Source organism: Oryctolagus cuniculus, chromosome 7 (genome assembly GCF_964237555.1).
Source record: "Oryctolagus cuniculus chromosome 7, mOryCun1.1, whole genome shotgun sequence".
In the NCBI taxonomy this organism is placed as follows: Eukaryota; Metazoa; Chordata; class Mammalia; order Lagomorpha; family Leporidae; genus Oryctolagus; species Oryctolagus cuniculus.
The window spans coordinates 4,312,087-4,339,822 of NC_091438.1; the positions used below are offsets into that span (position 1 = coordinate 4,312,087).

At 36.7% G+C, this 27,736-nt stretch overlaps 1 protein-coding gene across 6 annotated transcripts in view; it reads right to left on the minus strand.

The window, feature by feature from the left end:
• The window catches only part of COP1 (COP1 E3 ubiquitin ligase), a 209,089-nt gene that overhangs the window by 131,641 nt on the left and 49,712 nt on the right, over window positions 1–27,736 (minus strand). For 5 of the 6 annotated variants that reach the window (XR_011390253.1, XM_051856981.2, XM_051856979.2 and 2 more), the window contains exons 6-8: window positions 16,844–16,912; window positions 4,021–4,080; window positions 2,553–2,629 (exon numbers count right to left, since the gene is read on the minus strand). Coding sequence is in view for 5 of the 6 variants with exons in the window: in XM_051856981.2 (XP_051712941.1) it covers window positions 2,553–2,629; window positions 4,021–4,080; window positions 16,844–16,912 (206 nt within the window). In the remaining variant the exon portion in view is untranslated. The remainder of the gene's footprint in view (window positions 1–2,552; window positions 2,630–4,020; window positions 4,081–16,843; window positions 16,913–27,736) is intronic. The other variant, XM_051856982.2, reaches the window with a different exon arrangement.

The window sequence follows — 27,736 nt, forward strand, 5'->3', positions numbered from 1 at the left end:
ACTTCCAATCCAGCTTTCTGCTATGGCCTGCGAAACCAGCAGAAGATGGCCGAAGTCCCTGGGCCCCTGTACCCGTGTGGGAGATCCGGAAGAAGCTCCTGGCTTCAGATCTGTGTAACTCCGACCACTGCAGCCAATTTGGGAGTGAACCAGCGGATGGAAGACCTCTTTCTCTACCTCTCCTCTCTCTGTGTAATTCTGACTTTCAAGCAAATAAATAAATCTTTAAAAAAAGAAAAGGGGTTAATATAACTGCAACGATAAGCTATTTTTTTGAAAAAAAAAAAAAAAAAAAAAAAAAAAGAAAAATCAAATACTGATATGTAGCAAAACATTTTTCCTAACATTTTGGATTTCACATCTTAATCTTAACAGTCATTTTCATAAAAGAGTAATTAAGGCCTATATCATTTTTCCCAAGTGTGTCTCTCTATTCTTTAGTGCTATTTAAATCTCTTGTTGAAAGAAAACATCAAAAAACCTTTTTGAAAAAATGCTGTATTTGCTTATTTCCCCTGTTTCATCTGTTAACCAGTATAATACTACCAGAATCTCATTTGGCAATAGTTTTACAACTGATTCTACCAATTCTCCAACATTTTCCTAGACTTCATGAAATTTTGTATCTTTTATAAGTTCTGCTGCTTTATTATACAACTGTTCTTACCTCTTCTACCAAAAAAATCCTAATCCAAACCATCATTTCCTTTGTTCTGACTGCTATAATGCCCTCTCCACTTTTCTGTTTGCTTCCAATGGCAGGGGATTGAGAGGGACACAGATAATATTTTCTTTGTCTTAAACATGGAAATGCAAATAAACATAAAATCTAAATCAGACCTGATCAACATTATTCTCCATCATATTTATTGTTTATTCATGTGTTGGCTTAAATGTCACTTCCTTAGAGAAGCCCAGTCATCCACACTAAAATAGAATCCTCTTGAAAACCCCTAGCATGTCTAAGTTTTCTCCCTAAGGTACTACTAGTATGGTATGTACTACTACTATCCTACACATTTGCTTGATTTCTGTCTCTCTCAATCTACACACACACCACAAAAGGTTCCACAAGGGCAAGCATTTGGTTAGCTAGATTCAACACCTAAAATACAGCCTGACTCCTTAGAGGCATTCAAAATATACACCAAGTAATCAAACACACTATAATGTCACATGGTGACAAAATCCAGCAATCAGTGACAGACTGCATATGCAACAAAGGCCTGGGCCTAACAGATGCAAATAAATAGTACTGTTAAGCAGAGAGGGATATCACAAGGGAAATGAACTATCAATATCTTGGAGAATTTTCTGTGATACGTATTCCCTATATGTCCTCATACAATAAATATTCAGTTGACAAAGACCTCATGTATATTAGAAAATGAAAGCCAGTCTTAAAGATAACCATATTCCATAGAACTACTTAATCCCAAATGTTTTACATAAAGTAAAATATGGAGGAAAATCGGCTGAATTATGCAGCTAAACTCACCCAGAATCAACTAGAACTCAAGAAGATTCTCTATACTATGGTTAATGAGGCAAATACCAAACCTCCCACAAATGTTCCTTAATGAGATCCCCTACTTATCAAACCACACCAAACTCATATTAGCCTTGTGAACTGATAAAAAGTTATGAAGGTTAGTGTAACCTACCATAAGGGCACTGGCCCACAGGTCTTCCTCAAAATATTTACATGAAAAGTTTCCACTGAAGCAAGGGGATATCAATTATTTCAAACATTATTTGCAGGCAATACAAAATTATCAACTTCAAAATTAGCCTGTTATAGATTTCTTGAATTTCAAATTCTGCTTGTGGTTGTCTGGGCAGGGCCAAACCAAATGATTACTTGGGCCTTTTATGGCCTGTTGGCCAGATGTTCCCAAACCATGCTTCACAGCATTATTCTAAATGGAATGGTTACAATGTACCACAGGCAGTCATTATATTCTACCAATACTTGTTAAAGAGGTCAGGCGTTATTCTCACATCTAGGGAAAGAGATATTTGAGCAAGATAAATACAATCCCTGCTCTAATAGAAGGGAAGGCTAAATTAAATTAATAACAGGAAGTTATAAGTAAACACCAGGGAGATCTAAACTAACAAATCTGTCTACTGCACTCATGGTAAATCTGGAAAACACATTCTGCTCAAGAGATTCCAGTGACTCTGAGAAAAGTCAAGCTTTTAAAAATCATATTTCTCCTTGATATTACCATTTCATGTTTTTGAATTTATATTTTAATGACGTCTGACTTTAATTCACAAGATATTTAAAACTATCATTTCAAGGAATTCATCAAACTTTTAAGGCAACTGGAAATTCATTAAATTATATTATTATTCTAACTATTCTTGGCATGAAAGTTCACAACATTAAAGAAACAGACAGGCATCTGAATCTCATTTCCAGTTCACAGCTAAAAGTAATTTTTTATGAGTTTTGTATATTGTGTGGAATAGGCTTCCAAAGACTGGTTGCATATACAAACCTTGTAACACAAATCTGAAAAAACTGCAAATATGAAGCTCTGTACCTGTGTGATGGAGAAGGAGCTTCAAATTGAGGCACAGTGCTGTCCTCACTGACAGGAGAGTACAAGCCGCTCATTTCCTGAAAGTGCAATTATTTGAGTTATGCTAGACACTGCACATAGAAGATGCATAAATCAAAAAGAGATGTGGTATTATACTCCTTTCCAATCCTAGGCTTTCAGCAGTTCCTTTTTGTCTCAACAGCCAATTTTCTCAAAGCTTCCTCTCCAGAGTATGAAGGCAAGGTTATCTAAAATGTTAATAGCAAAGCCTTTTCCATAGTACATATTTTTAAAAACTCTAAGTTCTTTAATAATAAACATTGATTATCACTAATGAAATCACCAAAAGCAAAGACAAATGTAAGTGCTTTAAAGGATATGTACAGTATACTATGTAAACAGTGAACTAGCTAATTATTAACCAGGTGATACCCTATTAATAAACACTAAGATCAATAAGAGAGTAAGCTAAGTGGATCATCAACTTCAAAGTACAAAAAAATCAGAGTTATGTCATGCTCTACTTTAAAAATATTCTCCACAAACATTAAGTAGCACTCCTCTTGATTCAAATATTACCTTTGTTTAATAATAACTTACTCTCAATTTTGGATTGTTAACCCAGAGGAAAAGGCCTCATAATCAATCAATCTCTCATATATTATGTCTCTAAATCATAATGACAACTGGTTTACTTCTACATGTGCTACATTTTGGTTAATGCAAAAACAGAAAATTTTAAAATGAGACTAAAGAGGCATAATCAAATTGAATTAATTTTGACTAATCCAATCTCAGCTCAATCATGTAGAGAAAGCAAGTGACATAAATGTAATAACAAGTCAGTTCTTTAATACATGCTTGTCAGCAAAAGAAAATTATAACACATGAGAATAATTAAAAATGCAAACTAAATTTAAATATAGCTAAAGGCAAACAGCCTTTGAGCCTCCCAAATATCATCCCATGGATTTCTACAGTAAGCAGTATTAGACTATTGTCCTCCCAAACTCCCAAATATTGGTGAAATAGTCTCATTATCTCTCTTTCAATTATGTGCATATAGTAGTGCACATAATATACATATAAACATTTTTTGCTTAATAAAAGAATGAAACTAAAGAATCATCTTGCAGGAATAACCATGGTTTTCATTTAATTATTTGGAAATGTTCCACTCAGTAAATATCATGACACACTAAGACAACTGACTGATGTTTTCAATCTAATCAAAAAGAATGGAGGTAGTAAAACATTTTGAGAACAAATTTAGACTACACTTTATCATCATAAAGTATCCAGCTTTTTCTTATAAAAATATATTCTCGATTAAAATGAAAGTAGCATCTGTTACTTTTTTCAAAACTGAGACCAACCCCATAAATTTAATAGAGCAACTTAAAGAAAAGGTGATAGTTTCATGAAATTGAAAAGCTGCTAAAAATGCAAGAAATTCTTGATTTCTTACTTCCACTCTTTTAATATCCTCTTCCAAAACACTCAGTTCCTTCTGGATCTGTTCCAGTTGCTGTAGATTAAAGAGAGAGAGAGAGAAAAAAAAGCCTAAACCAATCACACTGGCATCACCACAATCATAAAATAACTTTACATTTGGGAAATATTTTCTATAAAACTGGGTATTAATGGTAAATTAGGGGGATGAAAAAACACCACCACCACAAAACAAAACAAAAAAGAGATTTATCTTTTAGGAAGCACAATGCTGTACTTCTTTAATACTTTGAGATTAATGTTACATAAAAAATATGGAAGATGAACAATGGCAGTGACTTAAAAATGCATGATATCCAAAGAACATTCATATTAATCTCATTTAATTGTTAAAAATCAAATAAAAATTCATCATCAGTTATTAAATCAATTTTACAATTAAAAATTAGTCTGACATAGTTAAATTACACCACCCAAAAGCAACCATAAAATTAGTATCTTAACATTTCCTTCTTAGGAGATTTCCAAACCTATTTAAAGTAAGTTTAAACTTTCTGATTTTGTCTATTACTATTTTGTCATAACTATTCCATACCATCAAAATGCAAATATTTTAAGTGTTAGGTAATAATCAGCAGTATATTTAACCATTCCCCTTTCACTAAAGATTTATGTTGTTCACAAACTATGATAAATAATTGTACATGAGTCTTTCACATTTTATTTCATTTCAATTTCAGATTCTATTAAAAATTTACTTCAGATTTTAAGTTATTAAAATGAAATTATTTGATCAAAATAAATACTCTTCATTATGTAACACAAAATAGCTTCCCAGAAACACTATACCAATTTAAATAACTGATTTTATAACCACCAAAACGTGGTAAACTTGAAATAAAAGATGAACAAAGGAAGAGGTAGTATTATCTATCAAGAATGGCAAAGTGGTATCCACAAAAAGAAGGGAGAAAGACAGAATAGTTTCGGAGCCAGAAGTTAAAAAAGTGATTAACATTGTCAAATGCTTTCAACTCATCCACCCACTTCAATAAACGTTTCTCCACCTTAAAATCTGACAAGAAAAACTGCTTCCTTAACTGAAATCTTGCTCTCCCTGGGAAGACAATGCAACAAATTCTCTAATGTACACAGGACTCATAATTTCTGCCCCTTCCATCTAATATAAAAACCATTCTGGTGTGGTCAAATCAAGTATTCAAACCACTCTCTACTCGTCGCACCCATCTGCAGCCATTCCAAGCTAGTCCTCACCATCACTGAAGCCTTTTGGTGCCCGGAAATTCAGAACTGCAGTGATCCTGAGCTCTAACTCAGCAGAGTACTCCCATGATCTCCTCTTAAACTTATTTTCCTTTAATTACTTTGAAATGTTCCACTCTTTAATCTTTATTTAAACAAATGCTTAAATATCAGGGGTCTTTAGTATAATTGTTTAAAAAGTCTCTTCTTCAAAAAGGACAAAGTAATTAGTAATATCGATATCCAGAAATAGCCAGTATCACTAATATGATACACAATACACAGTAAGATGAAGGCAATAGTTTTTATTCCACTTTTGAACTTGAAATGCCAAGAAAACAACAATTCTAATGTCATCGAAATCAGAAATCAGAAAATACCGAACTATAATATCCTCCAAAGATAATGTCCCACCTTCCTACTGCTCCAAAGCTTTGGCTGGATATTACATTTACTGTTATATAAGGAGAATACTTCATACAAGATGAACTATATAGAAGCACGAATATTCAAACAGTTCAATTTAAAATGCGATAACTAAGATATAAGTGCTGCCCTGATATCTATGTGAGAAAGTCTGAAAAAGTGTCAGGCAAGAAGCATTAAGACAAAAAAACATTCAGAGGAATCGAAGTGTTTATAGAGTGGCCGGTGCTAAGGTGTAGAGGGTAAAGCAACGTTAGCTTCCCATGTGGGCCCAGCTGCTCCACTTTTGATCTAGCTCTCTGCTGATGGCCCAGAAAAAGCAGCGGAGGATGGCCCAACTGCCTGGACCTGTGCTACTCACATGGGAGACCTGGAAGAAGCTCCTAGGTTTGGCCTGGCCCAGCCCTGGCCATTGCGGCCATCTAGGGAATAAATCAGCAGATGAAAGATATCTCTCTCTGTGTCTCTCTGCCTTTCAAATAAATAAATGAATAAATCTTAAAATTTTTCAGCCACTTCCATTTCAAGATGACATTCTGAAGCAGTTTGGAACTGACTGCTTAAGACAAGATGTGCTAGCACTGGTAAACACAAGAAAAAGAAAGGACAACCATCAAAAATAAGTGAAAAGGAAAACTGGACACAATTCACTCTGCAATCAACATGACCACAAGAAGCAGAATCTAGAACAAAAGCATGAATAGATACCCAAGACTGTTCAAGAGATATATGAAAGGAAAATCCATGAAGAAGATCTCCTATTACCTGAATGAAAATCAGTCACAAATAGGGAACGATAAACTACTGTTCCAAATTTGCCCAAATAACCAAATTTGAGGCTACTCAATAATAAGATGAAGAGATAGGAGATGGTACTTCAGGACATATTCCTAAGGCATCAAGAGCAAGTACTCTCTTAACACTGTGCTGACTGCTCCTCCAAAATCACAGAATCATTTAAATTTAAAAGTAAGGAAAAAACTCAGAGTCCCTTTTTATTAAGACGAAAACGTAAAAAAAATCAAAAATAGTGACTGACATCAGCTTTGATGTTGTGGCTTCACTGGTATTCATTTATTTGAACTTCATTAGCGGTTCGTTAAAGATAATAAAGTATTGAACCCTACAGAATTTTGTTTTTCAGAAGCTAATATAATTGAGGATAAATTATGGATAACTACTCCAATGGAACAAAATAATACATGGTTACATTGTCAGGAAAAAAGCTGGTGAAAAAAAAGTGTAGCAGAACTTAGTATGTACTAATTCTAACAGAGTTGCTACCAAACGCAAAGCATTTAGCCATAGGAAGTTAACATTACAGCAGTGAAAACCCCAATAACCCCATACTCTACCCTACAAACATACACAGACTTACTATTATGGCAGGCGATTGTAAGACTTCATTCAGCCCTCCCAAAGATACTTTTTTTTTTAATTTTGGAAAAAAACCCATATGGATGGATGGAATAAAAACCCATATGGATGGATGGATAAATGGGCAGAGACAGGGTAAAGTAAGATGACTTATCTAAAGGCAAATGTAAGCAGATGCCAACATCAGGACTGTGATAAATTACAGATATAATACATAGAACATTGAAAAGCTATACAAAGAAACATACTCAGAAACATTACAGATGAACAAAAACAGGATTCTGAAAAAAAAAAACCTCAGGAAGTCACAAGGAGAAAAACAACAGCAGCAACCCAAAATCGAACAAAAGAGGAAAAAACCAATAAAATGGTGGTTAAAAAGTCTAAATACACAATTGAGTCACTGAAACTAGAATGAAATAAAGAAAAAGAGTTTCAATATGTGGTGTCTATGAGAAACTCACATCAAATATGACGATTCAGTAATGCATATAATCAGGTGACAAAGGTCAGGATGCAGAAAATTCTCACCACACATTTAATAGCTTTGTATTATACCATCCAGTTGCAGAAAACACTTATATGTCAAGGCTTAGCCAATTAGCAGGAGATAGAGCAAATACTACATTCAAGGAAAAACTCAAAGCATCTTCTGATTATAATGCAATTATAAAAGAAATCCATAATGAAAAACACAACAAGAAAATCCTCATGTTCAAGTAATAAGCATATTCCTAATTAATCCACAGGACCAAGAAAAAATTATAATGAAAATCAGAAATTATTTTGAACTTGATAATGACAAAATATGATAGTAAAATAATAAATGCAACTTAAAACAAAAAGGAAAAACTATGACCTTAAAGTTTCCATATTAAAAAAAAAGCAGCCCACATAACTATATGCATATCCAAGTCAAGAAATTAGAAAAGTAACAAAAAAAATCTTAAAAATGAGAAAATAAAGAACCTAAATTAATAAAACAAAAACAAAATACCCAGAGAGATAAAGCCAAAAATTTGTTCTTAGTTAAAACTCATGAAATTGATACATCCCTGGCAAGAACTGATTAAGAAATAAAGGAAGAAGGAACACCACACTAAGCCATGTTGATATTAAAAGTGAAGATTACACTGAAAACCCTAAAGATACTAAAACCTAGAGACTGTTGAGATCAATCTTACACTAAACAATTTCAAAATTTAGATAAAATAGGTAATTCCTAGAAAGAGTATATCCAAAGTGATATCTGAAACCATAACCTGGGAGTGGGTGTTGTAGTGTGAGTTAAACTGCTGCTCAGGATGCCTGCAGCCTATATCAGAGCATCAATACAGGTCCTGGCTACTCTGCTTCCTGCCAGTGCACTAGGGAGGCAGCAGATGATGGTCCAAGTACCCGGGTTCCTGACACCCATGTGGGCCTGACCCAGCCCAGGCTGTTGCAGCCATTTGGGGAGTGAACTAGTGGTGGGCTGTCTCTCTTTCACCCTGCTTTCCAAATAATTAAGCATTAAAAATTTTAAATACAAAAAAGGGAATAAAACCTAAAAAGCATGTAACTCCTCAATAACTACATCAATAATTTAAAACTTGCTGATAACAAATCACAGGTCCAAATTGTTTTACCAGCATTCCTCCATAGAATGTACTGACCAATTTATTTGATAAAGCTAAGATAATTTTTATGTCAAAACTAGGCAAGATTCATGTAAGAGAGAAACATAATCTCACTCATGAACACAGATGCAAAAAATCCTAAACAAAATATTAAAAACCCATTTCATTTAGGGGATGACACACATAATGACTAAGTTTAGTTTGTACAAAGGATGCAGTTAGGGGAATCAACTGTCTTAGTGGGTTTAGAAAGCATAATATAGAATGATAAGAACTAATAGATCCCCAGGTCAACCAGGACGGTTGGTCACCCTATGTGGAAAATTGATTTGACTTTGTAGCATTAAGCCAATAGAATTACTCGTATTAACAGAAGAAAAAGAAAAATCATTTGACTATCTTAGATGCTCAAAAATTTTGAAGAATACTCAATACTATTCACAATAAAAGAAAAACTCTTAGAAACCGGGGATAGAAATTAACTTTCTTAAATGATAAAAAGTACCTACAAAAACCTATGGGAAACATCATACCTATGATGACACGTCGAATGCATTCATTTTGAGATCAGCACCAAGACTAGGATGCCCCGCTATCACCACTTCTATTCACCACTGTACCGGATGTCCTAGCCAGCAGAGTAAGACAAGAAAATAAATAAAAGATGTAAGGATCATAAAGAAAGAAACTAAACTGTTATTATTTGTAGATTATGATGTGTACATAGAATACAAAAGAACCTATAAAATTAGAATTATTGAGAGTTTAACAAGTTGCTGGATATAAAAAAATATTTAAGAATCCACTGTATTTTCCTATACCAGCAACAGTAAGAATTGAAATTAAAGACACAGACATCATTTATGATAGCATCAAAATGACTAAATCTAAAATAAAGATGTGTAAGAATAATAACCTAAGAATAAAAAAATTTAAAGATATTTTAAAATATCTAAATATAAAAATGCCGTATTTCTGGATTAGAAGACTCATTATTCAAACTGTAAAGATACAGTCTCCCAAATTTATCTGCAGAGTCAAAGTAATCCCAGTAAAAATCACATCAGGTTTACCAGGAAATGTACTTGCTAATTCTAAGATTCGTACAGAAATGCCAAGAGCTATAAGAAGCCAAAACTTTCTCAAAGAATAGTAACTTACTTTAAAGTTCCAAGTATTTAATTATGTGGTTTTACCAAATGGATAAACAAAAGGGCCAGTGGAGAAAAGAAAGCCTAGAAATAGACACACACATATATGGACACATGATGTACGACAAAGCTGAAACCAGATTCAGAGAAACAAAGAATAAAGTTTCAAATAAAGGACAGTCCAGGAAAATGTCTTTGTGATTAGAGATAACGATTTCTTTAACTGTCACAAGAGATACTAATTCTAACAGGAAAGGTAAATTTGACTCCACTAAAGTCAGAAACTTATCTTCAACAAAAAGATAAAATTAAGAACACTGGGGGAAAAAAGTAGAGTTGCCCAATTAAAAGAGAAGATATTCTTGAAAGTGCAAGAATCGGATGGGAGGGGGAGCAATAAGAGGGACGGAAGGAGAAACAGATCTACAGATAATAACAAAGAATTTATATCTAGAAATTAGGAAGGGGCTTCAAAAAGCTCATAGAAATTGTGTATTAAGAAAAAACTATGTTTAGAATTTAAAATTTTTGTTCCAAACTAACCTTCTCTTGTAATTCCATGAAATTTAATCCAATGGATGAATTTAAAAAGGTTGCTAACTTGGCTCCTCAAAGTCATTTGTGTAATTAAAACTGAAATATTCAAAGTCACTAAATCTTAAGTTAACATTTCCCACAAACTTTTTGAAATATCCTCATATAAAAATCAAGCCACTAAAAAATAAATCAATAGGAAAAGTGAAAAAACTCCTAAATAACTAGTACTTTAGACACACACACACACACACACACACACATACACACAGACACTAATCTAAATCGCCAATATACATACTACCAGATGCTCAACCTGATTAGTCATCAGGGAAATGCAAATTAAAACCATAACAAGATAGTAATACATAGCCAAGATTAGCTGAAGCAGAAATTCTATTGATAGCAATTACTGACACAAACACAATGCAATAGGAATGCTTACACAAATACAATGTCTACAGGAAAACTAACTAATATAATTTGCTTAGCAAAACATTTTGGCATTATCTATTAAATTCTAAGAGATATATACCCCACAGCTCATCAATTCCACTTCCAAATACATCCTTACACAGTTTAGGTATGCTAACATACACCTGGGAGCATACACCGTAAACAGCCCAAATAAAACAAATCCAAATGTCCATCAACAACAAAAATGGGGTATTGATATATCCATTTAATGAAAAAACTATAAAACAACAGTCAATCAATCAACTATGGGCATCTACAACCATATGTATGAATCTTAACATTAAGCCAAAAAAGACAGGAACAAAAGAGTATATACTGCACACACATTATATATAGCTCAAAAAAAAAAAAAAAACAAAAAAAAACAAACAGAATAATCTATAAATAGGTAGCAAAATATTAAAGGCAAGGTAAAGTGATTACCATAAATATCAGGATATTGGTTACCTAATAGGCAAAGAAGAAGGTTTTAATGTGAAGGGAGACTGGTGGATTTGGGAGCAGTAGCAATATTCCATATTCAATCAGGATGGCAATTACATGTATGATCACTCTATTACAATTCTTTAAACTATAATTTGGTTTATACTCTTTTCTGTGCTTTGTATAATGCAAAAATTGAATATATTAAAATTCCAAATGAAAACGAAAGGAAACCAAGACTCATAAAAAATGTTCTATTAAATTGATACCAGAAATGCCTAAAAGTATGTTTGAAAATTAAATGATATATAAAGCAATTGTTCAAATGCTGGTGCAAATTTGCACAAATGATACTGGCTTCTGCATGGAACATAATGCCTTTCTATTCAATTTGTCATGAAGGAAGACTAACATGAACACTTAAATATACGTAATTATTAAATGCTGTGGTAGTAGGCAGGTTCTATAATGGCCTCCAAAGATCAATCTTATCTAATTCTCAGTACGGATAAATCAATGATTTGCATCTAACAAACAGAAACCTGTAAACTGTTTGGACTTAACTTTGAAGATTAAGTTACAAAAGTATGTGACTTCTGTATTCAACACCCTCCACTGCATTTTCACTCACTCCTTCTGGGGGAAGCCAGCTGCCATGTATTAGCTATCCTATGGAGAAGCCCACATGGCAAGAAATGAGTCCCACGTTCTAACAGCCAGACTGCAATCTTGGATGGGTTCCTACCCCAGTTGAACCTTGAGATAACTGCTGCCCTCTTTAATACCCATGACTGCAGTTGGTGAGAAACCTTCAAGCTCTGGCACCCAGCTACTCTGCATGAAGATTCCTGACCAGAGATGCGACGTGTTTACTATTTCAGGGTAATCTGTACAAAGCAATACATAGCTAATACAAACGCCTTTTATGTGCCTTGTACCTTTCATTCTCTTACTATTCTAGGGCGAGTCAACAGGGAAAAATAAAGCAAAAGTGAAAATTAAATAATGGATGTTAACAGCCTTAAATTACAAGCCAGATGAGACACAGAAGCAATAATTACACTAAATTTGAAAAGTAGATTTAACATCTTTGATTGGTATATATCAATATCTAAACCAACACTCATCATAGCCCAAATTAAATGTTACAAACAAAATCACAAAGTTAATTTTCAAAGGACTGAATGCTAACTTAAGAAAACAAATTCAAAAGCAGTAGTTTGTCTCCTAGTTGACTAATATTTTACTTGAAAAATTCAAGTACAAGCCATATATACTACAGGAAATAGGACCATTAACAACTGTATTAATTTTGAAGATTAGGCCGGCACCACGGCTCACTTGGCTAATCCTCCGTCTGCGGTGCCAGCACCCAGTCCTGGTCGGGGCACCGGATTCTGTCCTGGTTGCTCCTCTTCCAGTCCAGCTCTCTGCTGTGGCCTGGGAAGGCAGTGGAGGATGGCCCAAGTGCTTGGGCCCTGCACCTGCATGGGAGACCAGGAGGAAGCACCTGGCTCCTGGCTTCAGATTAGTGCAGCGCACCGGCCGTAATGGCCATTTGGGGGGTGAACCAACGGAAGGAAGACCTTTCTCTCTGTCTCTCTTGTCTCTCTCTCACTGTCTAAATCTGCCTGTCCAAAAAAAAAAAAAAATAAAATAAATTGAAGATTAAACACGCAAATCACATTTTATACACAGGAAGAAAATAAAACCACTAACTTCATTATGCCTACACTAAAACATGAGGTATTAATCAACTGCATTTTCCAGACCAAGGTTTATTATTATACAAATTACTATAGTTCCCAACTCCAATCAAGAAGAAATTCATGAAATTTAATCTAATAGGTGATTTTTAAAAGGTTTATTAACTTGGCTCCTCAGTCACTTGTGTAATTAAAACTGAAATATTCAAAGTCACTAAATCACAGACACATTAGAAAGAAGAACACCAAAATATATTACTAATCGTGTAAACCCTGCACACTAGGGGCACCAATATCCAGAAGTACTTAGAACTTGTTTCTTGATTAAACGACCTAATGAAAGAAAATATGGTCTTGGAGAGAGAGGGAGTATTCAACTAGATGGATATTACATTAAAGCCAGAAGCACTAAAGCACAATTCACCCAGAAGTTTTATAATAGAAATACAGGAACAGTATACTAGGGCCATGTGATCCAGAGAAGTATCATAGAAGATGTTATTGGAGAACACCAGCTACCACATCAGAGGCAGGGCAAATTATGATCCTAAAAAAAGGGTTAATGTTGGGAAGCAAGTCTCCACTGATTTCCCCAATTTCTGCACATTCTGTGATAGCTTTTGTTTCAAATTCTCTTCCCAAGGATTCTGTTCGGTGAATAGCTGGCAAGATGGAATTAGTGACTTCCTCCAGGCCAGAAGGTAAATCTGTTTTCTGATCAATGTAATAAAGCTAGTATCATCCTGCAGGACAAAGATTAAGCTGGTTTGATAGCCACCTTTTTTTTTTTTTTAAGAAAACCTTTATTTAATAAATATAAATTTCGAAAGTACAACTTTTGGATTATAACAGTTCCCCCCCATAACCACCCTCCCACCCACAACCATCCCATCTCCCACTCCCTCTCCCATCCCATTCTTCATCAAGATTCATTTTTAATTATCTTTATATACAGAAGATCAACTTAGTATATACTAAGTAAAGATTTCAACAGATTGCACCCACACAGACACAAAAAATATAAGATACTGCTTGATGACTAGTTTTACTGTTAATTTGCATAGTACAGCACATTAAGGACAGAGATCCTACACGGGGAGTAAGTGCACAGTGACTCCTGTTGTTGATTTAACAATAGACACTCTTATTTATGACGTCAGTAATCACCCAAGGTCTTGTCATGAGCTGCCAAAGTTATGGAAGCCTCTTGAGTTCACCAACTCTGATCTTATTTAGACAGGGCCATTATCAAATTAGAGTTCTCTCTTCCCTTCAGAGAAAGGTACCTCCTTCTTTGATGGCCCATTCTTTCCGGTGGGATCTCACTCACAGAGATCTTTCATTTAGGTTATGTTTTGCCAGAGTGTCTTGGCTTTCCATGCCTATGAAACTCTCCTGTTCTTTTTAGCCAGACCCGAATGCCTTAAGGGCTGATTCTGAAGCCAGAGTGATAGCCATCCCTTTAAAACATTAAGGTTTCCTAAACTCAGGATTCCTTAGCTGTGACACTAGCCCACTGTGTGTGCAGCATCCACTTGGGCCCATCTTTATTACCCACGGGTAATAACAAGACTCTTCTCTCCAGCCTGCTAGTCTCAGGTCTTCTGACAGTATCTATGCAATTGTGGCAAGAAGGCTAAAAGCTCTCAGAATCTTCACAGTTTTTCATACTTATAAGTGGTATCTTTATCACCTGAGACCATACTATAACAATTTGTTGCAGCCATCAGAAAACCTCTAGAGAAGTAGTGATCAATAAGCAAAAACTTTGGGGCTTATGAACAGCTTATATAACTCAGTACACAAAAACAACCACACATTTCATTAACCCCCAAGCATCCTCATGTTTGCACTGCAGTCACTTCATTGATGCATTTCCTTATTCATCATCGGGTACTTTGTTATGTACTGAATTTCATTCTCCATGAGTTCAAAGTCAAAAAGAAACATAGAACTACTGCAAAGTTAATTTCACACTCTGTTTAAAATGAGGGAGAGGATGTACAAGTACAAAAAACTACTATTATTACAGACCAGTTTTGACGGCAAAAAAATGTTGAGAACGTACACTCAACATTAACAACTTTACTTCCATATATCATACAATTTTAAGCATTACTATTCAAGATATGGTCTAAGGACCAAGAGATTCAATATCACCTGAAGTTTGTTAGAAATGCAGAATATGAGGCTTCAACACAGACACCCTTGATGAGAACCTGAATTTTAGCAAGATGCTCAGCTGATTCACACACATACTGCAGTTTGAGAAGTATCATAATATAAGACATTCAAGCAAATAAGTGGCTGGATATCACCTCTTCTTCCATCCAATAAAAACCAACACCTCCCCACAAAAGAAAACCTGAGTTTCCAATAAATCTTAAATTTATAATGAATATAATGTTTCTTTTAACATACTAAAATCACAATTGTTAACTTAGCAAAAGTTAAGAGTAAGAAAAATTAGTCATGAACCTTGAAAGGAATACTTAGCTATCAAACATTAGCATAAAATCAGAAAAATCTACTAAGAACAAAGTTAGAAAATGTTAAAATAGGACATAGTGAATAATCAAAATAGGAGAAATATACCAATATAAAATAAAGTTCCAATCATGTAAACTTGCAGAGTACTTCATAAAAATAAAAGTATCTTTCATTTTATTTAAGAAAGAAAAAAGCTGAAAACATACCACATAATTTACATTTTTAAATGAATACTCTAATTAGGCAACTCAAAACCATCAAAGATTTGTGATAGTTATGAATTTAAAGAAAAATAATTTCAAAGTGACTTCTGCATACTATTCAGAGCACAGAATTTTGTTTTGATTTTGCATCTTTGTGTGAAATTTGTGGCAAATTTTGTAAATATTACATTGCAACATACTGGCTATAAAACTGCTAATACAAAATTTTTTTAGCTATCCTACATGACTTAGATTTTCTAAGTTCTAGATAGATAGCTATATTTTTACTTGTATTTCCCTGCATACATTTTTACAAGAAAAACTGTAACTCTACTTAAGGCTTTATTACCTAAAATTTCCCAACTTTTCTTTTCATTGCAAACAGTAGGCTATCATTTGATAATTCTATTTCCCACTGATTACAGCGGGGATGGGGAAGGTCCAGCCTGGAGGCTGTAATAAGGCCCACAAATCATTTGGTCTGGTTTGTCAAGGCAGCCACAGGCAGGACTCAAAATTCAATAAATCAACAGAATTTTTAAGTTGATAATTTTGTAGGGCCCACAAATGATCTTATAAATATCTAAATGGCCCCTGGCAGGAAAACAGGCAACCCACCCCTACTTTAAAGCTTTGAGGTAAGCCATTGTAGTAAAACTCACTGAAAACTTTTTGGCACATCTCCAAAAACGGAATTTAAAAATCTCAGGTAGTTGGGTAGCAGGTTAGGCTGTTGCCTGCAATGCTGGCATCCCATATGGGTGTCAGTACATGTCCTGGTTGCTCCACTTGCAAACCAGTTCCCTGGTGATATGCTCAGGAAAGCAGTGGTAGACGTCCTAGGTGCCTAGAGCCTTGCCACCCACATAGTCACCTGGCTTTGACCATTTGGTGAGTGAACCAGCAGATGGAAGATCTGCTCTCCCTCTCTGTCTCTCCCTCTTTCTCTGTAACTTTGCCTTTCAAATAAATAAATCTTTTTTTTTTTAAAAAGGAACATGCTCATAAAAAAAATTCTCAGGTTGTAAAGTTAAAATAACAAGCTTAAGACCTTAAAAATTAAAATGTTCTTAAATATTTAAACAATAGTTTTTAGCCTGAAACTCTTTACAAAGTGGGAATAGTAAACAACAGTAAATGTACATGTAGAACACACAAAGTAATATATACCTCTTTCTTATTCCTCCTTGCAACCTTGAGGAACTCCATAAGGATCTGTAGTTGGGCTGCATGTGATTCCTACAATAGAAAATTATAATTCTTTTTGAAAATATAATCTTGAGTTCAAAGATTTCCTTAACATCACAGTATAACCAGAAAGAAGCAACTTTATACACCATTTAAGTTAGTTTATTACGTTTATTTAATCAGTCTCCTGAATTATTAGTTAGCATTTCTAAAAGCAAGAAATTTTTCACGGAATTGAAACTCATTTTAAGAAACAGGTGTTCTAAATTACATTCCCCATCTACCATGCTGAAAAATCCACTTATGGGGAATGGCAAGTTTGTTTTCTGACTCCTAGTCTTCCCTTTCAGAACCAATTAGTAGAAAATCAAGATAAAAAAAATAATGGAACTAACAGAGTTTCTAGGTACTAAGCAACTTTATCAAAATTTCATGTTCAAGTGTCAGAATTTAAATAAGGAGAAATCCATACCTTTTGAAAGTCCTATTTACTATTTCTGATTATTTCTTGGTCATAGAGGGAATTCCCTAGTCACATTAATATGTTTCTATAGAAGACTTCATTCAAAATCACACATTTGAAAACCAAAACATTTTATATAATGGTGTCAGTGAGCAATTAAATTGGTAATAAAAACTAATTGTAAGCTTTAACATTTACTGGGAACCAAAATGAAGGTATAAGTAAAAAGAGAATTGGAAACATGGAATTGAAACACATACATACAAATACACACTTTATTTCTCAACAAAAACTCTATCAAGTCCAAGATCGTCTTGCAAGTGATGATAACAGTTATTTAGTCTATTCCTAAAACACTGAGGGCTCTGGAAACTTAACCGTGTCAATGAAATATTTTTTTATATAATTAACTGAAAAAAAAAATGGGTGCCCTTTCAGAATTAAGATTAGGAAACAAAAAGAAGTCAGAAGGAGCCCAATCAGGACTGTAAAGTAGATGCTTCTGGTTTCCTGAGGAAATTCTCTCACAGGAGAAACGAGCAGAAGCATTGCTGCCGTGGAGGTCTCTGGTGACACTCCGAGGGCAGCTTTTCTGCTGAAGCTCTGGGTGACTTCTCAAAACACTCTCAGCACAAATGGTATGGCACTCTGGTCCTCCAGAAAAATCAGTAAGCAAAATGCCTTCGACATTTCCCAAAATTGATGCTACTGCCTTTCTCTCAACTTGTCTGCTTTTGCTCTTACTGGACCACTTTCTGGTAACCACTGCTTCTACTGCACTTTGCCTTGAAGATCATAAAATAAAGCCATGTTCCATATCCTAGTAAAATCTGTGGAAGAAAGGCTGAAGGATCCTGCTACCTCTTGTTTAAAATTTCCTTTGAAAGGTCTGCTCTTCTTTGCCGCTGATCAGGGCACTGACTGAGTACTAAGCTTACATGAAGTTTTCAGTCAGAACTGTATAAACTTAATTAATTGATGCTTATGATGTTAGCTATTGTTTATGCTGTAAATTGTTGGTCTTAAAATAGGGCAAGAGTTTCTTTCCTTGCAAATTAAACTGGATGGTCTATTGTTGTGGCATCATCTTAATTTTTAAAAATATTTATTTATTTATGGGGCCGGCGCTGTGGAGTAGCGGGTTAAGCTGCTGCCTGCAGTGCCAGCATCCCACATGGGCGCCGGTTCGAGACCTGGCTGCTTCTCTTCCGATCCAGCTCTCTGCTATGGACTGGGAAAGCAGTAGATGGCCCAAGTCCTTGAGCCCCTGCACCTGTGTGGGAGACCCGGGAGAAGCTCCTGGCTCCTGGCTTTAGATTGGCTCACTCTGGCTGTTGCAGCCAACTGGGCAGTAAACCAGTGGAAGGAAGACCTCTGTCTGTCTGTCTGTCTCTCTCTCTCTCTGCCTCTCCTTCTCTGTGTAACTCTGCCTTTCAAATAAATAAAATTAATCTTTTTTAAAGATTTATTTTATTTATTTGAAAGGCAGAGTTACAGACAGAGAGAGGGAAAGACAGAGAGCTCTCCCATCTGCTGGTTCACTTGCCAAATGGCCACAATGGCCAGAGCTGGGTTGATCACGAGGGTACTGGGCCAAGCACTTGGACTATCATCTACTGTTTTCCCAGGCCATCAGTAGGAAGCTGGATCAGATGTGGAGCAGCCAGGACTGGAACTGGCACCCATATGGGTTGCTAGCGCTGCAGGAGGAGGCTTAACTTACTACACCACAGTGTTGGCCCCATGGGCATCACCTTGAACATCCTTTCAGGGCCACCATGTGGCTCAGCGGGTTGAACCACTGCTGTAAAAGAGTCCCAAATGGGTGCCAGTTTCAGCCCCAGCTGCTCTACTTCCAATCTAGCTCCTTGTTGACGAGCCTAGGAAAAGCAGTGGAAGATGGCCCCTGCACCCACATGGGAGGCCCAGAGGAAGTTCCTGGCTCCTGGCTTTGGCCTGGGTTGATCTCTCCTCTCTTCGATTCTTTTCTTTTTTTTTTTTTTTTGACAGATAGTTAGACAGTGAGAGAGAGACAGAGAGAAAGGTCTTCCTTCCCCTTTGGTTTACCCCCCAAATGGCCGCTGCGGCCGGAGCTATGCCGATCCAAAGCCAGGAGCCAGGTGCCTCCTCCTGGTCTCCCATGTGGGTGCAGGGGCCCAAGCACTTGGGCCATCCTCCACTGCTTTCCCAGGCCACAGCAGGGAGCTGGACTGAAAGAGGAGCAACCGGGACTAGAACCTGGTGCCCATATGGGATGCTAGCGCCGCAGGTGGAGGATTAACCAAGTGAGCCACTGCACCGGCCCCTGCAATTCTTTTAAATAAATAAATAAATGTTTTAGAAAACAATCATTTCATCCCTTCGTAAAACAATTTATGCATTGGTAAACTGCTTATTTCATTGGGGAATTTCTCCATGAACATTTCAAAAAGCATCAATAGTATCACAATTGCTTCACCTAAACCTCACACAAATTTTAATGTTTATTCTTGTTTCAATTTTAGCAGAATTCATGATGCTCTGATATGGGTTCTTTTCAAACTGACATTTCATTTTGCATAATGACTCAAACTAAGTCCTGTTCAGAAATTTTATAACATGCTAGTACAAGTTGATTTGAGTGTAAAAATATTTGAGATCCACACATAGTTTTTCATATTAGCCATTTTCTGTGAACTTTTTGAAGACCTCTTGGATACAAATGTGTCACTTGCTGATAAAAAAATCTAAAAGAAATAAGAAATTCCAAGTGACTAATAAATAAATGTAAAAAGAACATCAAAAGCTAAAAATTGGACAGTTACTCTAACAAAAAAAATACTAAGTTGTCAACACACTACACCTTCTTTTGCAGTTTAATCTTTTTAAAGGGAATAATGATCCTTAATTTATGATTTTTCAACTTTATGATGTTACTAAAGAGATATACATTCATTAAAAATTTAATGCAAATTTTGACTTTTAACTGCTTCCCAAGCAAGCAGAGCCGCAGGTAGCCACAGCCCCTAATCAGTCCAGATCACAAGGGTAAAAAATTGATATCCTATTAAAATACTATGTTACTAAACTAAGAGATTTGGTAGATGCATTAAATAAATTTCAGATGTAACAAAAAACCATCAATTTACAATACATGTATCAGGATGTAATCCCATAGTAAGTTAAGGAAAAATTAGAATTTTACTCTCAAATCAAGAAAAACATAAATGGCAAACATATGAAACTCTAACTTGATGTAAAAATATGACAGAAAATTATATAAAATACATAAATAATAAAAATGATAAGAGTATAACCAACTATATCAAAATAACATCTAGGCACATGATATTCTGTTGGAAAAATCTCTGAAATTAAACAACATAATCCCCTAAAGACACCGAATCCACTACTAAAACTAGAAGTCAAATTCTCTAAACATTAAGAGTTTAGAGTCAAAACTCTAAAACAGACATAATGATCATTTAGCCCAATTCTTTCATGTTCAGAGGAGCAAACAGGAGTAAGAAAAATGAATGAAAAAAAATTGGGGGAGAGGAGGTGAAACACATGTTTAGAATCTTAGTCTCAACTCTCCATATTCCTTACAACATAATAAGTTTTTCCCCTATTTGTTACACCTGGTTCATAGTCAATTGTCTCAATACAGAGGATGCCTGACATCTGAAATGGAATATAATTCAAAAAAATTTTTTTTCAAGAATTGGTGTTCTTTCCATGAACTTTTTTTTAAAGATTTATTTATTTATTTATTTTGAAAGAGTTATACAGAGAGAAGGAGAGGCAGAGAGACAGAGAGAGAGGTCTTCTATCCGTTGGTTCACTCCCCAACTGGCCACAATGGCCGGAGCTGTGCCGATCCGAAGGCAGGAGCCAGGAGTTTCTTATGGGTCTCCCACGCGGGTGCAGGGGCCTAAGGTCTTGGCCCATCCCCTACTGCCCTTCCAGGCCATAGTAGAGAGCGTGATCGGAAGTGGAGCAGCTGGGACCCGAACCAGCACCCATATGGCAGCGGCTTTACCTGCTACCCCACAGCGCTGGCCCCTCCGCGAACTTCTTTTTACAGTTCCTCATTTATTTATTTAAAAGGCAATAAGAAACAGAGAGATTGATCTTGATCTGCTGGTTTACTCCCTAAACGCCCACAACAGCCAGAGATGAATCAGGCCAAAGCCAGGAGCTAAATCTAGCTCTCAATCTAGACCTCACAAGGGGATGGCAGGACCCAAAGACTTTGGGTCAGCACTGTTGCCTCCTAGAGAAATCACCAGGAAGCTGGATAGCACAAGGCGTTGGGACTAAAATCTATACTCCAATATAGGATGCAGGGGTCTCAAGTAGCAGCTTAATCCACTGTACCAAAACACATACTACAAATTGTTAATAAATTTTGGTTTTTATATTTTCCTATCCTCTGCAATTAATTTTGCTTTATTCCAAAGTCAGGAAAAAGTTCCTATTATGGAAGTGGATCCAAATGCCTGAACAGGTCCTAAAATAATTAAATTTGTTAATCATATATTTAACTCTTCTTGATCCAATACTATGCTTTAGTATCCTTCTAACATATGGCACAGCAGATAGCTTTCCAAATGAAAAAAAAAACACACTGGTCAGACCTCTATAGACACCTAAATAACCCATCATTTCTCTTTTTAAGATCTGTTTGTTTATTTGAAAGGCAGAATGACAGAGAAAGGGAGAGACAGAGTGAGAGTGACAGAAAGAGAAAGATCATCCACCTCTGGATTGACTCCTTAAGGGAGCCAATAGCACAGAACTCCATCAGAGTCTCCCACACAGGGGGCAAGGACCATCATCCACTGCCTTCCTAGGCACATTAGAAAGAAATTAGATCAGAAGTACAGTATCTGGGACCCAAACAGGCACTCCAAAATGAGATGTGGGCATCCCAAGCAGTAGTTAACACACTGAGCCACAAAGCCCACCCACTAACTTTTTTTTAAATGTTTATTTCTACTTATTAGAATGACAGTGTGGTACAGAGAGAGAGAGAAATCTGCTGGTTCATTCCCCCAATTCCCACAATAGCAGAGACCAGACCAAGATGAATCCAATATCTAGAAACTCCAACTGGGTCTCCTACATGGGTGGCAGGAACCCATGTACCTGAGCCATCATCTGCTGCCTCCTAGGGTGCACATTAGCAGGAAGCCGGATCAGAAGCAGAGAGGTCAAGACTTGAACCATACCTTGACTCTGTGCTGCACCGCAATGACCACTCTTGATCTCTCTCTTTTTTAAAGATTTATTTATTTATTTATTTGAAAAGCAGAGTTGCAGAGGCAGAGAGAGAGAGAGAGAGAGAAAGTCAGTCTTCCATCCACTGGTTTATTCCTCAAAAGACTACCACATGGCTGAGCTGGGGCCGATCTGAGGCCAGGAGCCAGGAGCTTCTTCCAGGTTCTCCCACATGGGTACAGGGGCCCAAGAACTTGGGCCATCTTCCACTGCTTTACCAGGCCATAGCAAGAAGCTGGATAGAAAGTGGAGCAGCTGGGATTCGAATTGGAGCCCATATGGGACACCAATGCTGCACGCCAGGGCTTTACCTGCTACACCACAGTGCAGGCCCCTCTTGATCTTTTAATATTGTAAATTAATAACTCAGTCTTTACCATAAAGTCATCTTTCCAAGGATAGCTAACTTTAAAGCAGTTTCTCAAAATAAGATGATATTTTAAGGGAAGAAATGTTTACCTGTATTAAGACTTTCAATGTAGAACACTATGGCATGCTATTTTGAAACAGAGAAGTTAAAAAAACACACACACAAAAGAATACTTCTATGGAGGTAATATAAGAAATTGGGAGTGAGGGAACTAAGAATGCTGATTTTTGCTATAAACTCAGTCTGTTCACCCAGCACACAGTAAGCCAACCAATGACATGGGGCTGGTGGAAAAGAGTAGGTATTTATCACAATGTGGAGAGTAAGGAGCTGGGCAGCTACCAGTCAAATGCCAGACTCTCCAGCAGAGAAGAGACAGTGAATCTTGTAGTTAAAAAGCTGGGGAAGAGCAGTGTGTGACCAGCTCAGGTGTGGGTCTCTGGTTGGCCCACAGTGTATGAGGGCTTCCTTTGACTGTCAGAGATAGGGGCCAGCATCTTTCCTCTGGAGTGGTAAGGAGAGACTCTGGTCTATCTGGGTCCAGGAGTAGATCGGGTATCATTTACTTTGAAAGAGGCTTGAATTTTCTGAAAAACATCTCAATTTAAGGCTAATATGAGAATGTTAGCCATAGGAGTGCTTAATGATTTTCAGGGTCTGCAGCTGGGAGCTTTGCCTGTGAGTTCTTGCAAGAGCTCTCAGAACAGAGGCCATTGAGATATTAACTACATAGTGACAATCCTGCTATGAGTTAAACCTCACAGAGGAAATGCAAGGTAAATATTGGAATCCAAGAGATACTGGGACCCAATGAATCTACAACAAAGGCTAGTAGGGATGGGACTTGGTTACAGTTTATAAGATTTCTTCCCTAATGATTTTTCTACTTCTTTGCATGTGTTGTAATACAGAAAGTAAAACTAGCTAATATATTCTTCCTGATTAGTCTTGTTTTTTCCTTTGTCAGGCAGCAAGGATGAGAGACTGATCTCTTTGGTTTAAATCAGGAATGTAGCTGAGTTGAGTCAGTTGACAGCTGAGTTAGTTTCAGTTCACTGACTTTGAAGAATAGCATGTCTTTTAATTTGTCCCCCCTCCCTTTAGTTGTTACTGCAGGAGAATCCTTTTATATTTTATTCTAAAGAAGATAATCACTATTTTTTTGAACTTAAATATTTTATGTTGTAAAAGTGTAGCTCTGTGATCCAGCTTTTCAAATTTTAGTTACTTATTCTGTGAACTATATTATCACTCTTTTTTTTTTTTAATTTAAGATACACAAATTTCACGTATTTCATGTATACAGATTTAGGAACACAGTAATATATACCACCCTACCTTCTCTCCCACCCACACTCCCACCCTCACTCTATATTCTTCTTCTGTTCTGAAGCACATGTGCTTTAAAATTATTGAGGGTTTAAATGTCCTTTACTATATTAATTGGGAGGTTCATGTCTTCCTTCAATTCAAAAATTTTCTGGGGGCTCCAAGATGGCGGAATAAGGAGGGAACTCACTGATAGTCCGGGAAAAGAGAGTTTAATAAAAGTGGAGATAGTGAAGTTTCAGGGAAGAATTAAGGAAAAAACTGCAAAGGAAACTCTTCCAGAATTAGAGGGACACGGTGGATCTACGTGGAGGAGACGGGTGCCCACGGCTCGGGAACCCAGCCACCGAGAGTCTCCTCCACACCAGCGCTGGAAAGAGGTGAAGTGAAACCACAGTAGCCCAAGGCCCTGGCGGAAAAGCGGCAGGAAGAGCCTGGAGGGAACAAGGCTTGAAGCCCCCTGGGGGAAAGTACACCAGGCTAACTAGAGGAGAGAAAACAAATAAAAGGGATGTTATGGACACGATTTTCTCTCTACACACACCTTACAAAGGTATGTGAGACAATAGAGCAGCTTCCATTTTGGACATACGTAACAGCTGCACTAGCTCAGGGCTGTGCCTACCCTCAGCCAACCAGAAAAACCTGACTCTGGTTGGGAGTAATAACAGAAGACTAAGACCTAGTGATTGTGTGGAGCTTATGAACCGGGACTGTGGGAAAAAAACAAACAAACAAACAAACAACTGAGGGTGTGTGGGAGAACTCACAGTGTGGCTGAGACGTGAGTAGTCTCAGTGGGAGATGCCACAAACTCGGCTGGCCTTGGTTACCTGGTGAGACATCGCAGGGGAATCTGAGCTTACACTGAAGACTGCATAGACCCTTTGTGTGGTCCTTGGGACAGAGCAGACGAATATTATACCCACTGGGGCTACCTCGCAGGCTACCAAGAAGAGAAGAGGAGAAGAGCTCAGCTGAGCGGAATTACTTCACTTCTGAATAAAAAAAAAAGAGAGAGAGAGAGGACTTACCATGCCTAAACTGGGTGTGTCACCTTTTCACACCCTTAACCCTGAAGAACTGAATAGAGATCTCTGGCCACACCCACCACAAGCCTCTAGAGATTCACCAAAAGCAGACAGTCCACTTGATCTAGAGTCACAGAATAACAAGAAAAAAGTAGGAAAAAAAAGAAGAAACCAAAGAATATTTCCAGAATGCCAAACAACAAACACAAAAACCAAGGAAACAAGAACAAGGAAGACATCATTAAACTCTCAAATGAACATGACACTCCAATACAAGATTATTAAGATAATGAGAAAGAAGAAATGCAAGATAGGGAATTCAAAAAATTTATGATAAGAACATTTAAACGTTATCAAAAACAAATGCATGAACTACAGAAACCCATAAAGGACAGGGCAGCAAATCTCTCTCATGAAAATAAAATATTTTTTTATGAATTATTCATTTATTTGAAAGTCATAGTTACACCGAGAGAGGAGAGGCAGAGAGAAAGAGGTCTTCCATCCGATGGTTCACCTCCCAACTGGCGGCAACGGCTGGAACGTCGCCAATCCGAAGCCAGCAGCCAGGAGCTTCCTCCGGGTCTCCCATGTGGGTGCAGGGGCCCAAGGACTTGGGCCATCATCTACTACTTTCCCAGGACATAGCAGAGAGCTGGATTGGAAGAGGAGCAGCTTGGACTGAAAATGGCACCATATAGGATGCCGGCGCTTCAGGCCAGGGTGTTAACCTGCTGAACCACAGTGCTGGCCCCTGAAATCTTGAGGAGGAATCAAAATGAAATGAGGAATTTAGTAGAACATGAAATTAAGATAGTGAAGAAAAATCAAAATGAAGAATTCAATAGAATAAATAAAAAATTTGAGAGCATTACAAACAGAATCAGTGAGGCAGAAGAGAGAATATTGGACTTAGAAGACAGAGAACAGGAAAGGATACAGTCAAACCAAAGAAAAGAGGAGGAAATTAGAAATCTAAAAAATATTGTTGGGAATCTACAGGATACTATTAAAAAACCCAACATCTGGGTTCTAGGAGTTCCTGAAGGCATGGAGAGAGAGAAAGGATTAGAAGGCCTTTTTAGTGAGATACTAGCAGAAAACTTCCCAGGTTTGGAGAAGGAAACAGACATCTAAGTACACGAAGCTCATAGAACCCCTAATAAACATGACCAAAAGAGATCTTCACCACGACACATTGTGATCAAACTCACCACAATGAAACACAAAGAAAAGATTCTAAAATGTGCAAGAGAGAAACGTCAGATTACTCTCAGAGGATCTCCAATTAGACTCACTACTGACTTCTCATCAGAAAGCCTACAGGCTAGGAGGGAATGGTGAGATCTAGGCAAATAGTAAGAGAAAAAAACTGCCAGCCCAGAATATTACATCCTGCAAAGCTCTCATTTGTGAATGAAGGTGAAATAAAGACTTTTCATAGCAAACAGAAATTGTAAGAATTTGTCACCATTCGTCCAGTGTTGCAAAAGATGCTTAAAGATGTGTTACACATAGAAACACAGAAACACGGTCATCAATACGAAAGAAGGTAAAGGAAGAAAATCTCTCAGTAAAAGATCACAGGAAGTTCAAAGAATATATTAGAAATATCTTTGGGAAAATGGCAGGGCAAAGTTACTACTTATCAATAGTCACATTGAATGTAAATGGCCCAACTTTCCAGTTAAAAGGCACAGACTGGCTGAATGGATTAAAAAACACAACTTCCTTAAAAAAAAAAACCATCTATTTGCTGCTTACAAGAAACACATCTTTCCAACAAAGATGCATGCAGACTGAAAGTGAAAGGTTGGAAAAAGATATTCCATGCCAACAGAAACCAAAAAAAAGCTGGCGTAGCCATATTAATATCAGACAAAATAAACTTTAACATAAAAACTGTTAAGAGAGACAAAGAGGGGCACTATATAATTATTAAGGGATTGATTCAATAGGAAGATGGAACTATTATAAACGTATATGCACCTAATTACAGGGCACCAGATTATTTAAAAGATATGTTAAGGAACTTAAAGGGAGACTTAGATTCCAATAGAATAGTACTGGGGAACTTTAATACTTCACTTTCAGCAACAGACAGATCAACCAGACAGAAGATCAACAAAGAAACAGTAGATTTAATTGACACTATAGACCCAATGGATCTAACAGATATCTACAGAACTTTTCATCCTACACTTAAAGAATTTAGATTCTTCTCAGCAGTAGATGGAACCTACTCTAGGATTGACCACATACTAGGCCATAAAGCAAGTCTCAGCAAATTCAAAAGAATCAGAATCATACCATGCAGCTTCTTAGACCACAGTGGAATGAAGCTGGAAATTAGCAACTCAGGAATCCCTAGAGTATATGCAAACACATGGGGACTGGTCATTTGCAACAAAATGGAGGAA